Source organism: Camelus ferus, chromosome 33, assembly GCF_009834535.1.
Source record: "Camelus ferus isolate YT-003-E chromosome 33, BCGSAC_Cfer_1.0, whole genome shotgun sequence".
Lineage (NCBI taxonomy): Eukaryota > Metazoa > Chordata > Mammalia > Artiodactyla > Camelidae > Camelus > Camelus ferus.
The window spans coordinates 20348002-20361720 of NC_045728.1; the positions used below are offsets into that span (position 1 = coordinate 20348002).

Consider the following 13719-nt stretch of genomic DNA (forward strand, 5'->3'; position numbering starts at 1 on the left):
AAAACCTAAAATAGCAAAATTTATTATTTTGCTCTTCCAGAGTAACTAATAGAACCAAAGTCGAGCATGTCACAGTTTCTGCCTTGGCATTTTATACTAGTGTAAACTTTGATATACTGTGGGCTAAGTTTGAGAAAACGTAAAGAGAAGCATTTCTTTTTGATAGTCCCTATTCTCGGTGTCTCTCTGTCTCTGTCTCTCTCCCCCCTCTATCTCTGTCTATCTTTCTTGATTCCTATATCAAAACCTCATGTCACAAAAAATCTGCTATGAGTCTCTCCCACCAGACAGATTAGACTGTGTGCATTTTAAATGCCTTATGTTAAATTATTAATTAATTAATGCAGGAGTGAAAAGTATGTTTTGTGGGGAACATTGGGGGAATGGGGGGGAGGAGATAGCTTTTCCATGTTCCTAAAATCAAATCTGGTGTCTGACCCCACAAGGCTCTGACCTACACTGACGACCATGCAGAAGTGGGCATGTCTGGGTCCCTCTCACACAGATGTGTGAAGAACTCTGTAGGCACAGTAAATCAGGTAACATTCTTGGTCTATGAATGGTGTAGATATACTGGTAGACAAAAACAAAATAATAATATATAGCTCCTTTGATTATGTGACATTATACTTCTAATTTTATAAGCTTATGGCTAACTTCTGTTATGTTTAAGAACTATTACTGCTACTTTAAGGTTCATGTTAAATAAGGCCCATAGGACTAAACAGGGCTGATGTTACTATATTTTGTGATGCATAGAGATTCCAGAGATGTTGCCTCCTGAGTGAATAGCTTATGGATTAATATGTGTTACGCCAATCATGGATGACCCTGCACTGTATTTGCCTTGGGGATTCCGATTAAGAGCCCTTATATGTGCAAGGAAATTAAAATTTTTTTTTAAAACTGGGTAATAGTGAATGATATCCAGTTAATACCTAGTCCCTGAGTATTATATCTTTAAAATTCTCTGGTATGATTATGTGTGCATGACTTGTGTGGGTCAACACTTGACTGATATTTGTAAAGCTGAATGCCAGAGCAAGATATTTAAAATGCATGTAGCATTCTAGAAAGAATTTGGAAAAAACAATACTGTTCCAGAAACATTTCCCCTCTTCTGTAGGAAACTGTTCTTACTCACATGCTTTTACTCTCTGGCCCCTTCTCCCAGTTACTAATTTTCTATTAGGTAGTGAGACGAAACAAATGGCTAAGACATCTACACAGATAACATTTTGGTTCCAATGAGAGTAAATAGCGAAGAACACGAGGTATCAGTGACACCATTTTCTTCCCGCTGGGTTTTCCCCACTTCAGGGCCAGGAGGGAGTGATAAGCCGATGCTTTTCATATGTGATACCTGCATAGAGCTTACAAACCTTTGTTTTTAACGCTCATTTTCTCACCCCGATTCACTCAGGAAATGTATGAGACAGCCAGGGCAAGGGTCATTATTAGGCTCAATTGAAGGGTGAAGAAACCAAAGCTCAGAGGGGAGCAGTTACTTGCCTAAAGTCAAGAAGCTCATAATCACCTATTTTAGTGCCCATTTTTCCTGTTTCAGGTCCTAAGCTCTTCTCACCGTGTCTTTCCAAGTGTCCGTGAATCGCTCCATCTTCAGTTTGGTAATATGCAATAGTGTTCAGCATGGACTCCCTGTTTCGCTTCTTGTGGGTTCCCTACTTTGTGACTGCTAAGGAGTGGCTGATAGCAACTTCCTGTTGGTTTTCTTGAACCTTACCTCCTATCACGAATTTAGTTCTTGACTGTGCTATGAGTTCATCCAACACAGATCTGTGTTAGAAATGACAAAGGGCTCTTTCTTTGTCAGGGCTCTGCCTCTAGGCTGACCTAGGTTGCCTGTCCACTGTCATGTTTGTATGTTTCCAGGCTCCCATGGGTGAGGCAGATCTAAACAGAGTGAAAGAAGCCACCCTCACTGCCAACAGCTTCAGTGTCTGGGAAGAGCAATGACATTACTTGTCATTTGATTTCTGAGTATGCAGTCATTATCATAGAAATAGTTGCATTCGTAAGCGTACAAATTTCTCTTCATAGATTGTGAAAATCTATGCATATACACATCTTGGTGCAGTGAAATAATTTATTAGAAGGAATGAGGAAGCCATGTAATACATATTATATAATGGAGTGATACCTCGGTTAAAAAACGTACTCAGAGTTAAATGAAAAGAAAGATTTTTCATATCATGCAGTGTTAGAATTCTTCATCCTGCATTTTTTTTTCCAGAATGAACTGTGATTATTCTGTCCCCCTAGCTTAGGGACGTAGTGCATTATAAACACTGATGACATGGCAATCATTACCTGCCAGACATCTGCCTAGTAAGCTAGCTAGTTTTGTATCCATTTAGATCATCAGATTATAGTCAACACTAGATCTGATTATATTCAGACCCTTGTTGAAGTTTATCTTCCAAGAGGGGCTGAAGCAGGAGCGCCGAGCAGGACCCTCCCTGGGTAGTATTTGATGGTTTCTGTATGTTTCAGCATCTGAAACTTTCCCACTCCAGGGACTTGATCTTGTCAGAATCCTGAAATAATCAGACTCTTAGGCACTGACCGGCTAAACGAAATGCCCGTGGTTGGCATCTGAAAGACAGTTTACTTACTTACAGTGAGCAATAATTCTAAAATGAGGCCTTTTGCTTAAAGTCAGCATGGTCAGCACTTTCTTACCTGTTTGGGCCACATGTGGAGCCAAGACATAATCAAAAATTTACTTTAGTCCATTTAGAGACAAAGCAAAATGAATTTCATGCCCAATTCTTTAATCCAGTTTAGGGATCTATCTGGTTGTAGGAAAGAGCTTGCCAATGAGACCTGATGCCCCACGTTTACTCGTAAGGCTCCCATTTTAGTTAAAATAGTTGAAGAGTTTTCCTTACCTTCGGAATAATTTTTCTCAGTATGATAGAAAGCCAAAGTGCCCCTGAATAGTATTAGACATAGTATTTCCTAAACTGTTCCCCTCTTCTCTTTCCTGTGGGTGGTTCTCTCCAACTTCACCTGTTGCTCAGTGGCCTGTCAGGCGGAAATATCCCCTCCCTTATTTCCAGGCCCTTCTTGGGAAACACGTCACAGTAATTCCCAGGTACTGGAAACAATAGGGGAGTTTTGGGACTTGCTCAAGTGGAGCGTGCAAAGATGTTTTAAAAGGCTAGAAATTACTTCCTAATATGAAGGCCACTGCTGTACTCATGAGTTGAAATGATACTAATTAGCTTTGCAGCACGTAATTGGCATCTTTGGGCTGTGAGGCATGCCTGGCAGCAGAGCTAGGTGCTCGACATGGTCAGTCTAGTTCATTTAACAATTGTTTCACTACTTCCTCATCAACAGATTTTTCTGCATAGAATTAACATACAGCACATGTATGTATAATAGTTTATAATCTTGTTTCATTTTGAGCTTGCACCAACCCTGAGAAATAGTGGTGCTGAAAATTCCCCTATTTTATAATAAAGGAAATAGACGTTCAGAAAAATAAATGCTGTATCCAAAATCATACAATCTAGCTAAGACTTAATTATCCCTTTCAACTGTAATGTTTCCTGCCTTAGTGAATGCGGAGCACTGTATTTCAGTTTAGAGGAGCAGATTAAAAGCTTGGCTTCTGGAGGCAGTCAGATATAGATAGGACACTTACACAGACTTAGATCCTTACTACCTGAATGACTCTGGGCAAGACTGTAACTTCTCTGGGCTCAGTTTTCACATTTATAAAATTGGGATAATACTTCTTCCTCTTTTATGGGTTTTTGTGAATATTAAATGAGCTGTTGCATGTAACACGTTGGGCCAAGTGTTTTGACGCTTAGCACTCAACACATTGGCACTCAACTGCTATTACAGTGTTGAATCCAGAAAACTCACTTTTACTTCACTTTGTAGATGGAGTCAGCCTTGTGCCATCTGTGGGGTCCTGTTTGGTTTAAGGGTTTAGGACCAAAGTCATGTTTCTCCAAAGGTTTGCAATGAAGCAGTATCCGTTTTCCCGAGATGTCCGGAAGCCTTACCTCTTGTGTCACAGTCAGGAGGTTTATTCAGACAGCCACGTTGGCCCACATGGTGACCAGGGAAGATCATTTCTCCCGAAATTTCCCTATTAAGAAGTTAATGATAATACCAGAACTGTTTAAATAACAAAAAACATTTACAAATTTGGGAAAACAATTTTCAACGTTGTTTTCATATCTGCTACAGAAAAAATAAAAGGAAATAAGGAAATATAAATTATTACATAGAGTAAGTTCCTAATCGTCACCAGTGAGATAAATTTCCAACGGAGGCGGTGGCTTATGGGAGAAAAAGGATGAGAGACCTGGGTCCTTGTCTAGCTGATGGCTCTTCCCAGCTTGTAGCTGAGGCAACGTGTTCTGACCTCTCTGAATCTCAGTATTTTCATCTGTAAAATGTGGATAGTTATACCTGAGACTTATGAGGTGGTTGTGAATGTACAATGAGATGAAGAAAAAGAAAGTGATTTTAAACTGTGAAGTGTTTAACAAGCTGAAGGTGGTGGTGGTATTTTCCGGAGTTCATTGAAAACAGAAATTCTTGGATTACTTAAACGTGCTCTTGTCTGAGGAGGAGAACTAATAAATAACCCTTGGATCCACTTTAGTTCAAGGAATGTGTGTTTTCAGATTAAATCAGTAGTGATGGTATTAGGTCTTGTCAAATTGAAATTCAGTGGCTGTTTTGGAAAGGCATTAAAAATAACAAAGGGGAAAATACTTGGAAAGCCAACATACTTCACGTAAAAAGGCTTAATTATCACATTGATTATACATTAAGTATATTCAGTTAAAATCAATAATTAAATGATAATGAACATCATGCTTTGCCAATTAAAACATACTTCTAATAGGACCAAGATTATCAGTTTGAATCCCTTTATGGGTCAGTTAGCATAATGGCAGCCTTCAGCCTAAGCTTTCATGAGGCCAGATGTGTACCTGTGTTCACCCAAGGAGAATAAAGTGCAGACTGGGTTAAATCATGGAGATGTTCAACCAGTGTGTACAGAACTACATATTCTAATGCATCTCCAACTTTTATTTATTTTTTTCTTTTATTATCATTTTTGTCTTTTGTAATTGATTGGACTACCAGTTTCGTTTAGCAAATTACTGTGGTAGTTCACAGATGGTATTCCAAGGTTCCTGAAAGGTGGTTTAATCACTGGTACATTCTGACCCTCTGTTTACAAGTGCTTAACTTTGCAATGCTGTACTTCAAAATGACCTTGAGAACTATGAACTTCTTCTATGTGTTTTTCGGATGGGAAAATAGAGGCTTCTTTTTCCCCCAAGATTTCGTACTCCCAGGTGAAGAGATTTTGGCTAATTTTATTTAATAAAGGTCAGTAGCACAGCTGGGCTTGAAATACAGAGGTCCTGACTCAAAGTTCTATATTTAATTTGCAGTGGGTTTTTTTTTTTTTTGTTTTGTTTTGTTTTGTTTTGTTTTGGTTTGGTTTGGTTTGGTTTGGTTTATATATAGTAAGTTTAGTCAGAGGCTGGGAAAATTAATATTATGCCTGAATCTTTAGCAAGATCGATGATTACTACAATTACACATCTTTCAGAAGTAGTTAAGCTGGTTATTTGAAGTGACATTATTTTGACTTATTTTATTAAAAATACCAGTCATAAAATTTGATCCACTGGTGTCCACAGGCCTAGCCATAAAGATAAGTATCTAACATTAGGATTTGATCATTTTAAATGAAGAAATTTGGTATATTATGTCCTTGCAAGCAAAATGCTCTTATGAGGAAAGTGGAGATCTTTGGGTTGTGATTTGGGGGATGATGAAAAGGTTCCGTGCTCCCCAATTTCTCTCTCACTGATAAGCCTATTTACCCAAATTCTACCTTTAGTGATTCAGACCATCTTATATAAATTAGGGAAGCTCACTTATACAATCAGGTACCTTAGTAAGGATCGAGGATTAAGTTTTTTAGGAAATCAAGGTAGGACTCCTTCTGAACACCATCTGAAATAAAGAAACTACTCTCATGAATGACGACTTACTCAGGCAACTGCAAAAGAGTATTGGTCTTGATAATCACATTTACACCTTAAAGGAAAGATTTTCAACCCTGAGTAACAACAGAAGCAAATGGGTCTCCTCTAGTTGTATTGGCAAATTCGGGAGTGGCACTCAGGCATTTGTATTTTTAAAAAGCTCCTTGGGATTTTTAATGTGTAGACAGAGTTGTAAACCACTGGTCTAGAGCAATAGTAATTAAATATATATCCATGTCGTTTAGTTTCTGACCCTGAAATATAATTTTCTCATACTTAAGTAAATAAAAAGACATGGCTATTTATGGATGTTTCTTTAAAGGCAGACTTATTGTTCCCGTTAATTCTGTAGCTTATGGGTATGTGTCATAAAGCAGAAATGAGAAGTTTGTTTTTAAATTATCTGTGGATTTTTACTTGTTTTGAGCGTGATAAAGGCTGTATATATTTTAAACATATGTAGAATCACAAAATGTCAAAGGTGAGTGGGACTCTCACGGCACCTAGTAGAAAGAGGGCGCACTTTGAAGCCAGCCTGGCTTGCAGTGACTCGTTCACTTACTAGCTGTGTGATCTTGGGGTACTTGCTTAATCCGTCTGAGCCGCAACTTCTTTATGTAAAATTGAGACGAACAAGCACTTGGTTCAATGACAACTAAATTTCATCACAACACACACACACACACAAATGCATGTCCTGACCCGCCGCCTCCTGCCTGACCCCCGGGCCACCTGGTGCAGGTGACCAGAGCAGGGACTGCGTGGGGGCCGCTGCAGGGCTGCCTCAGCTTGCAGGGCCAGTTGCTGGGGGCTGCGTCCTCCCACTGCCCAGGGCTCACTTCTCTGGCTCTGCTGGGACTGTTTAATGGTTGGCTGTTTGGATCCCATGACTTTTCATGAGCATAACATTTAGTCTGTGGGGGTCAGTCAGTGCTGACCCAGTGGCGTGGAGCTGTTAATGAGACTGGAGATGAAGATGACTTCTTGCTGCCACACAATGGAAGCTTCCGGGCACTTCCTGTTTGAGCCCCAGACAATACATGTGCTGGACGCAGATGGCTTTCTCTTTCCAGCTGTCTTCCTATCCGTTACTTTTGTGTGCATGGAGTAGGGATGATAGAAAGCCACTATCTCTGTCTTAGATTGGGGAAGCAGAGAAGAAATTACAGATCTCTTTGATTTTCTTTTTTTGTGCACATGGATTTTTGTCTCCTTCCCAACCCTTGTCTCTCAGATCCCCTAGCGAATGGTTATGAAAGTATTAGAGCACCCAGCTCTCCTGTTGCGCGTTCTTCACGTGCTGGGAAGGGAGTTCGTGGCTTGTTTCTTGGTAGCTGTAAAGCATGACGCCTGAGGTCCTGATCTTAGCTTGGGCACGTCGACGTCCTTCCCACATACAGGCCTGGCTTTAGGTCGATTTTCAGTCTTAATTTTGAGAGATCTGCTTTTGTTCCCATCTCTGTGGACTGATCTGAAGGTTTCACTGGAAATATTTATAAATTCAGCTACCATTTTCCTGTTTCCCCTCTGTCTACTGGAACAGGCACCATCTTCTCATTGTCAGTATTAGTGGTGGGTCTGCTGGTAATTTTTAGGTGATGAGAATCTTTAAATGTTACACTTGTGGGGTGGGTGTTCTCACATCTACCGTGTGCTCCTCCACTAGGTTTTGAGACTCTGGAAAGTAGGAGCCATGTTTGTCAGCTGAGTATAGTCAGAACTGTCATTTATCATGCACCTACTATGTACCAGAGAGTCGGATTTATTTCCATTAATTCCCATAAAAGTAATGTATACATAAGGAATCATTTCAGATAGCTTAAGTAAACTGCCCAAGGTCATCTAACTGGTGAGTCAGAGTTGGATTTTGAACTCAGTTTGATCTTAAGTCCTCTTTTCTAAATCATATTTCTAAACCTGTTAAAGGCAAGATAGATACAGATAAGAGGAATGAGATTTTGGCCTGTGGGAGGCTGGATGGAACTCGTAAGGAGTTGCATTCCTCAAAAGAGGAGAACAATGTGCACGTGTTCAGAGCCCTTGCTTCCCCACTGATCCACACTGACTGGCGTCACTGGCATATGTGGACGTTTAGTAAATGGACCCTACAAACCTTCAGGGCAGAAGGCACCCCTTCCAAAGGCTCTAGCCCACGTGCAGGTCTTCACCTTTTGCTTTTTGTTACTGTCAGAGAGACTGAGATTATGTGAAGATGTGTCAGAATTAAGCAAACTCTGAAGAAGATTGGAGTGAATCTGTGGTAGTAAGATATTCTGAGGCGTCAGGTCTGCGTTGAATTCAGCCCTGGCCTTCTGAAGACCAGGGGATACTCTGCAGTCAACCTCCGTGCAGATAGACCACCAGAGTGTGCCCACTGGCTTTGGCAAGCCATGGGAAGTGTGTAAATCTTTACGAAGTTGAAGCTTTGTTGAATGTGCCCAGGGAACATTTTCCTTTTAATGTATTTGGAAACTATAATGTAATTCCTACTGGTGACTAAAAGTAATTGCTACACACACACACACACACAAATCAGTTCTTTAAAAGGCTTAACTCCTTTCACAAACATGTGCTTTTTAATGACTGGGAAATTCCTGGGACAGGGAAAAAAATGTCCTTTGGTACAAATGAGGTCACGCTAGGCTTAACTGGCCCTGTGCGCTCTAGTTCCTGCTTTCGGTTCCATGTTTTGTGACCAGAGGTCATTGGAAGGATAATCCCCTGTGGATATTCACTGCTTTTAGGGCATGTTGCCAAAGAGAAAAAGTTATCTTAGCTCAGGAACCGCCAAACCCCTGCAAGAGGCCCAGATCCCGGGGATGCTGAGCCAAGTGACTGACAGTGACTTGGTTTAGGTTGGCCGTGGGTTGGGTTTTTAAAGCATACTTTTCACGTTCCTGAGGATTGCTTTGTGTGCTTCACCCTCTTCAGATTTTCTCAACAGCCTCATTACTTCTTGGGGCAGGAGTGATTTTTCTTTCCTAGGTATGTTTCTCTGCTTTCTGATTCTATCCTGATGAGGAGAAATGTCCGGGCCAGTTTGAGGCCTCATGTTTATCTTTTTAACCTACTATAAAATGAAAGGCAGCTATTGAAAGAAGTTGTCCTGTACCTCTTTGTTCGAACATCTGGAGGCTGATTCCTCCTAAAGTTAATTTCTGAAATGGCTGGGCTAAAGTGAAGGATATGTCTGAGCTGTTAGGTTTGCTCAGTGAAGATGGTCTCCTGGATGGTAGTGTAGAACGGATCTCAGTGCGGGCCCTCGGTTTAATTGATGCTCACGCTCCTCAGGCTTTAAAGTAACCATCTCCTACCAAGGAGGATGCTGAGACTTTGAGTACTAGGTGGGGAGATCGTCACATCTGTCCTGGATGGTTTCATGGAGAGGTAAACATGGAAGGGGTTCATGTGAGCTCTGACAACTACCTCTGTAGTCGCCTTTAAATTGTACACCTTTAAGACAATCCCTTTGAAAGGTTATGGATGGGAAACAAACCGATACATATTAACTGCTTCTTAGGTACCAGCACTGTGCTAGATCCCTTCTGTGGATTACCTTTTTAGGTTTGCCTAGGTTTGTGTGGTTAGTGGCAGCCCACGAGATTACCAGACTACCATGCTGTCCTCCCATCTGGAAGGGTCCGTGTTAACAGAGTCATTGTAAACCCCTCAAATTCATCCTGGGCTATCCTAAATCAATATTTTGATAAGCTTTTTTTTTTCTGCTTTATTGACTAGAAGTTTTTATTATTTAAAAATGCATAGTCTTGCCACTGAGAATTTAGTTCTTATCATAATTTGTTACTAAAATCTGTGTTCTAAGATCTTGGTGTCAGTTTCATGCCTCCCTAGGTCTGATTGAGGCTCTATTGCATAAATAAGTCTGGAATAATTCTGGGTCTAGGGTCAAGAAACTCTATCTTCAGCTGTCATGGAGCGGAGAGGATTATAAAATTCAGTTATGAGCTGCTTATGTATTTGCTGCAGATCCCGTTTCTTGCCCCAAACCCTGTGATCTTTCCAGGAGGCTCTTGAACCCTTGCTTGTAAAGTCTTGAGGAAGTCTGACCTGGCATTACTCATCTTCTCTAGCACACCCCTCTCCACTGCCCCCGGTGTCTAGGTTTATTGCAGGCAGCCAGGGAGTATTTTATCGAACTTAATATTGGGGAAAATATGGCTAGGAGATGCTATCATACTGGGAATTGGGAAATTCTGGGTAATTGCTCAGTTCCTGTGGGGAAAACACATGGCAAAATGCATAATGGGTTAATATTGTAAAGTGAAAACACTTATGAGCTGAATCAGAAGCTTCGTATCTGTCTAGGATACTCGGAACAGGAATGACACTGATTTGCTGATAATGTATTTTTATTATTATTATTCTTCTGTAGCCCGAGATGATACAGCACACTCTCAAGAGGACATTGCAGTATTATGAGCACCAAATTACTGGGTAAGTAAAAATGGATTTTGGTTAGTATTGGGGACAAATTAAAGATAATTACTCAAACATAGCTGTTGAGCATACGGTTTTCTGCCACTCAAGTCAACCTTATTTCGTAGTGGCTGAGCTCTTGGTGTGGAGTGGGGCTCACAGGGGCCCATGGAGTGGTTTCCTTTGCCTTATTTGTGTTGAGTCCTTTTAAATAAAATCCCTTTTGCTATTGCTTTCCATTTTTTTTTCTTTCGTTCTCACCCTCTCATTTTCATCCATGGAATCTCGTATTTTGGCTTGGTAAGATGGTTAAGGTTTGTTGGTACCAACTGAGAGGCTTTAAATGGGATTTTTAGAATCCTTCAGTAAAGTTGAATCAAAATCACTAGCAGCTTGGTTAAAAAGAATATGAAAATGAATATATGTATGTTCCTGTATGACTGAAGCGTTGTGCTGTACACCAGAAATAGACACAACATTGTAAGCTGACTACACTTCAATAAAAAAACATTGAAAAAATCACTACAAGCTTAACACAGTTCAGTGAGAGGTGCTGGCTTCGTTAGAGCCTGTATGCTACCTGTTTTTTTAAATCATTCCCCATTTCTTGAAGTGGTTGTGGTGTGGTGTAGTAAGAAGACTTGAGGTCAGAAGACTGGAATTCAAGGCCTTATCAGCACATAGAACCTTTAAGGAACTTTATCTCTTTTAAAGGCTGATGATGATGGTACTAACTAAATCAAAAATTATTAAATGAGATATATTTAATGACAGTGTCTTGTAAACAGAAAGCTCCTAGTAAGTGTAAGGTTTATCTTTAATTGGCTATGACAGCGAGCAGTTGGTAAGTACAAAAGCCTAAATTCATTTTCTGATGCAGTCTAGCTACATTACAGTTAAAGTAAATGTACAATGCTATACTATAGCTGCTTATCTTTGTAGGCTTTTAAGAACTTCTGAGGAGTCAAGATTCAAACCCTGATACCTCTTGAAATGCTATGGGGGGGTCGTTTAACATGTACGGGTGATTATCATTGACGGGATCGAGAACGTCTTTTTGGCTATTAGGATATAGCATGCTTTTGTTTTCTTTTGTTCTTACAGAACAGAAGGGAAGAAAACTTAGTGGAAGAATAATCTTGGTACCTAGTAAAGTGCCATATACTTTAACTGCTTGATGATCATCTTAACTGTCATTTCAAAGGGAATTGCTTTGCAGCTTTGTCCTATCAATCCTCAAGAGTACAGACTAGGAAAAAAATATTATTTAAACTCCTGAGATGGCTTTTAATTTGAGGCTATTCATGATTTTAAATAGTTTATTTTAACGGAGATAAATAATGTCAAATTAATCTTTCTCCACATCCTCTAAAATAAAAATCACTCTCAGTGGATTTGCTGCTTTCAAAATACGTTTGGATTAAATTAGTCAATGTATTTAGAAGAGTTCCTGGTATGTGGTAAACACGACATACTTGTCTGCTCTTACATTTATCATCATCATTGTGGTTAGTATTTTGATGACAATACCAGTAATCAAATGCAGATCATCTTCTGGAATTACGAATGCCTCTCCATTTTGAAATCAAATAATAACTGATTAAATAGTCTTGTTGGTGAACTAAGCTATGGCAAATCTGTGTGGGGATCTTACCAATGTGATCAAAACAGATAACTGAATTGTGTTACTCTAATCAGCAGAACGTTGTTTTTTTCATTAGTAAGATGGAGCTCTCTTTTATCTAAATAACTTTCGCAGCTCTCCTTTCCTCTCAACCTGTGCGGACATAGCCCACGGTAATTCTTTGCTCGTTGCCTAAGTGATCTCTCCCTAGTTCTGTCTATGGCGGACACAGTATTTAAAAAACAGACCGGGTATGAGACTTTCATATAAAGAGGTGTCTCAATGTCTTACTGGTTCTAAGTCGACTTAGGAGCAGAATGTTTTTGCTTGGGTTTTGGCTACCTTCTGAGGCCTTGAAGTCCCTTTGCTCAGTGTCTTATTTGTGCTCATGCTGATGAAGACAAAAGGGCCGTCGTTTCCCTGTCCAGCTTCCTTTTTGCCTTTTAGACTCCGTCTTTCTGCTTACAGTTTCTTTTTTCACTGCTGAAAAAGGAGAGCATTTATTATCACTAACACTTGGATTAAATTGTCTTTACTTGCATGTGTTGTTCCTCTTAAGAAAACACAATTTTATTTCTAACTGTGAAAAGGAATGTGTTTCTTACAGTTAAAGGGATTCCAGGCAATTGAGGATAAGTGCTGGCAAGTATAGTGTACATATTTCTGGGGAGGTGAGGGCGGGAAAGAGATGCTTTCTGATCCTGGAAATTGGGTTTTGCCTAAGGCTTGTCTGGAGGTAATTCAGCCTTTAGGGGCCTTGGGTTGGGATGTTGAATCAGGATGGATAACAGAGGGGAGGAGCTAGCCCTTCTCTTTCTAATTTCTTAATTCAGCCTCGGGCCGCTAACTTTCCCATCCCCCCCTTCTTGGTTGTGTCACTCCGCCCTTGGACCTGACTTACGTATTGGAGCTCCAGGACTGTGTAGTCCTGCTCCTTGGTGAGTTCTTATACCAGCAGCCCATAGAAACTCTCTGAGGCTTCTTCAGTATCTAAGACCTAGACTTGAATGCAGGGAGCAGCTGTTCAAGGGATCAGACAGATGGAGGACTGGGAGGGAGCAGTGATGGAGCCTCTTGTTAGGAAGTAAGATAGCCTCTCGGTACTTCAGCAACTTTATCAACATTTGTCCTGCTCCTCAATTTCCATTCACTTGTTCATTTATTTATTAATAGAAATCATTCAAGTTGGGAAAATAAGTGCTTATGTAATTTATTCATGCAATGTGATCAATCTTCACTTCTTCATCCCCACTGTCACCATTGTCTCCCAGCTGGAGATTCTGATCCAGCTTTCTGGCCTCTGCTCCTTGTCCCTTAGCATTATGTTTCACCACAGCAAAGTGATTAAAAAAAAAAAATCATGGCCCTTTCTTACTCTAAACCAATGGTTCTCAAATGATAATGTGTGTCAGAATCACCTGGCAGGCTTGTTAAAACACAGATTGCTGGCCCCTGTTCCCCAAAGTTTCTGATCAGGTATGTCCAGGTGGTGCTCGAGGACTGGCATTTCTAACGAGTTCCCAGGTAATGCTGATGCTGCTGGTCCACGGATCGCAGTTGGAAATCTCCCCTTTAAACTGTATAATAACTGCCTGTGAC

The 13719-nt window shown here is 40.3% G+C and overlaps 1 protein-coding gene across 2 annotated transcripts in view; it reads left to right on the top strand.

The window, feature by feature from the left end:
- The window catches only part of GUCY1A2 (guanylate cyclase 1 soluble subunit alpha 2), a 255314-nt gene that overhangs the window by 18329 nt on the left and 223266 nt on the right, over positions 1-13719 (top strand). For both annotated transcript variants that reach the window (XM_032472717.1, XM_032472718.1), the window contains exon 2: positions 10453-10514. In XM_032472717.1, coding sequence (XP_032328608.1) covers positions 10453-10514 — 62 coding nt within the window. The remainder of the gene's footprint in view (positions 1-10452; positions 10515-13719) is intronic.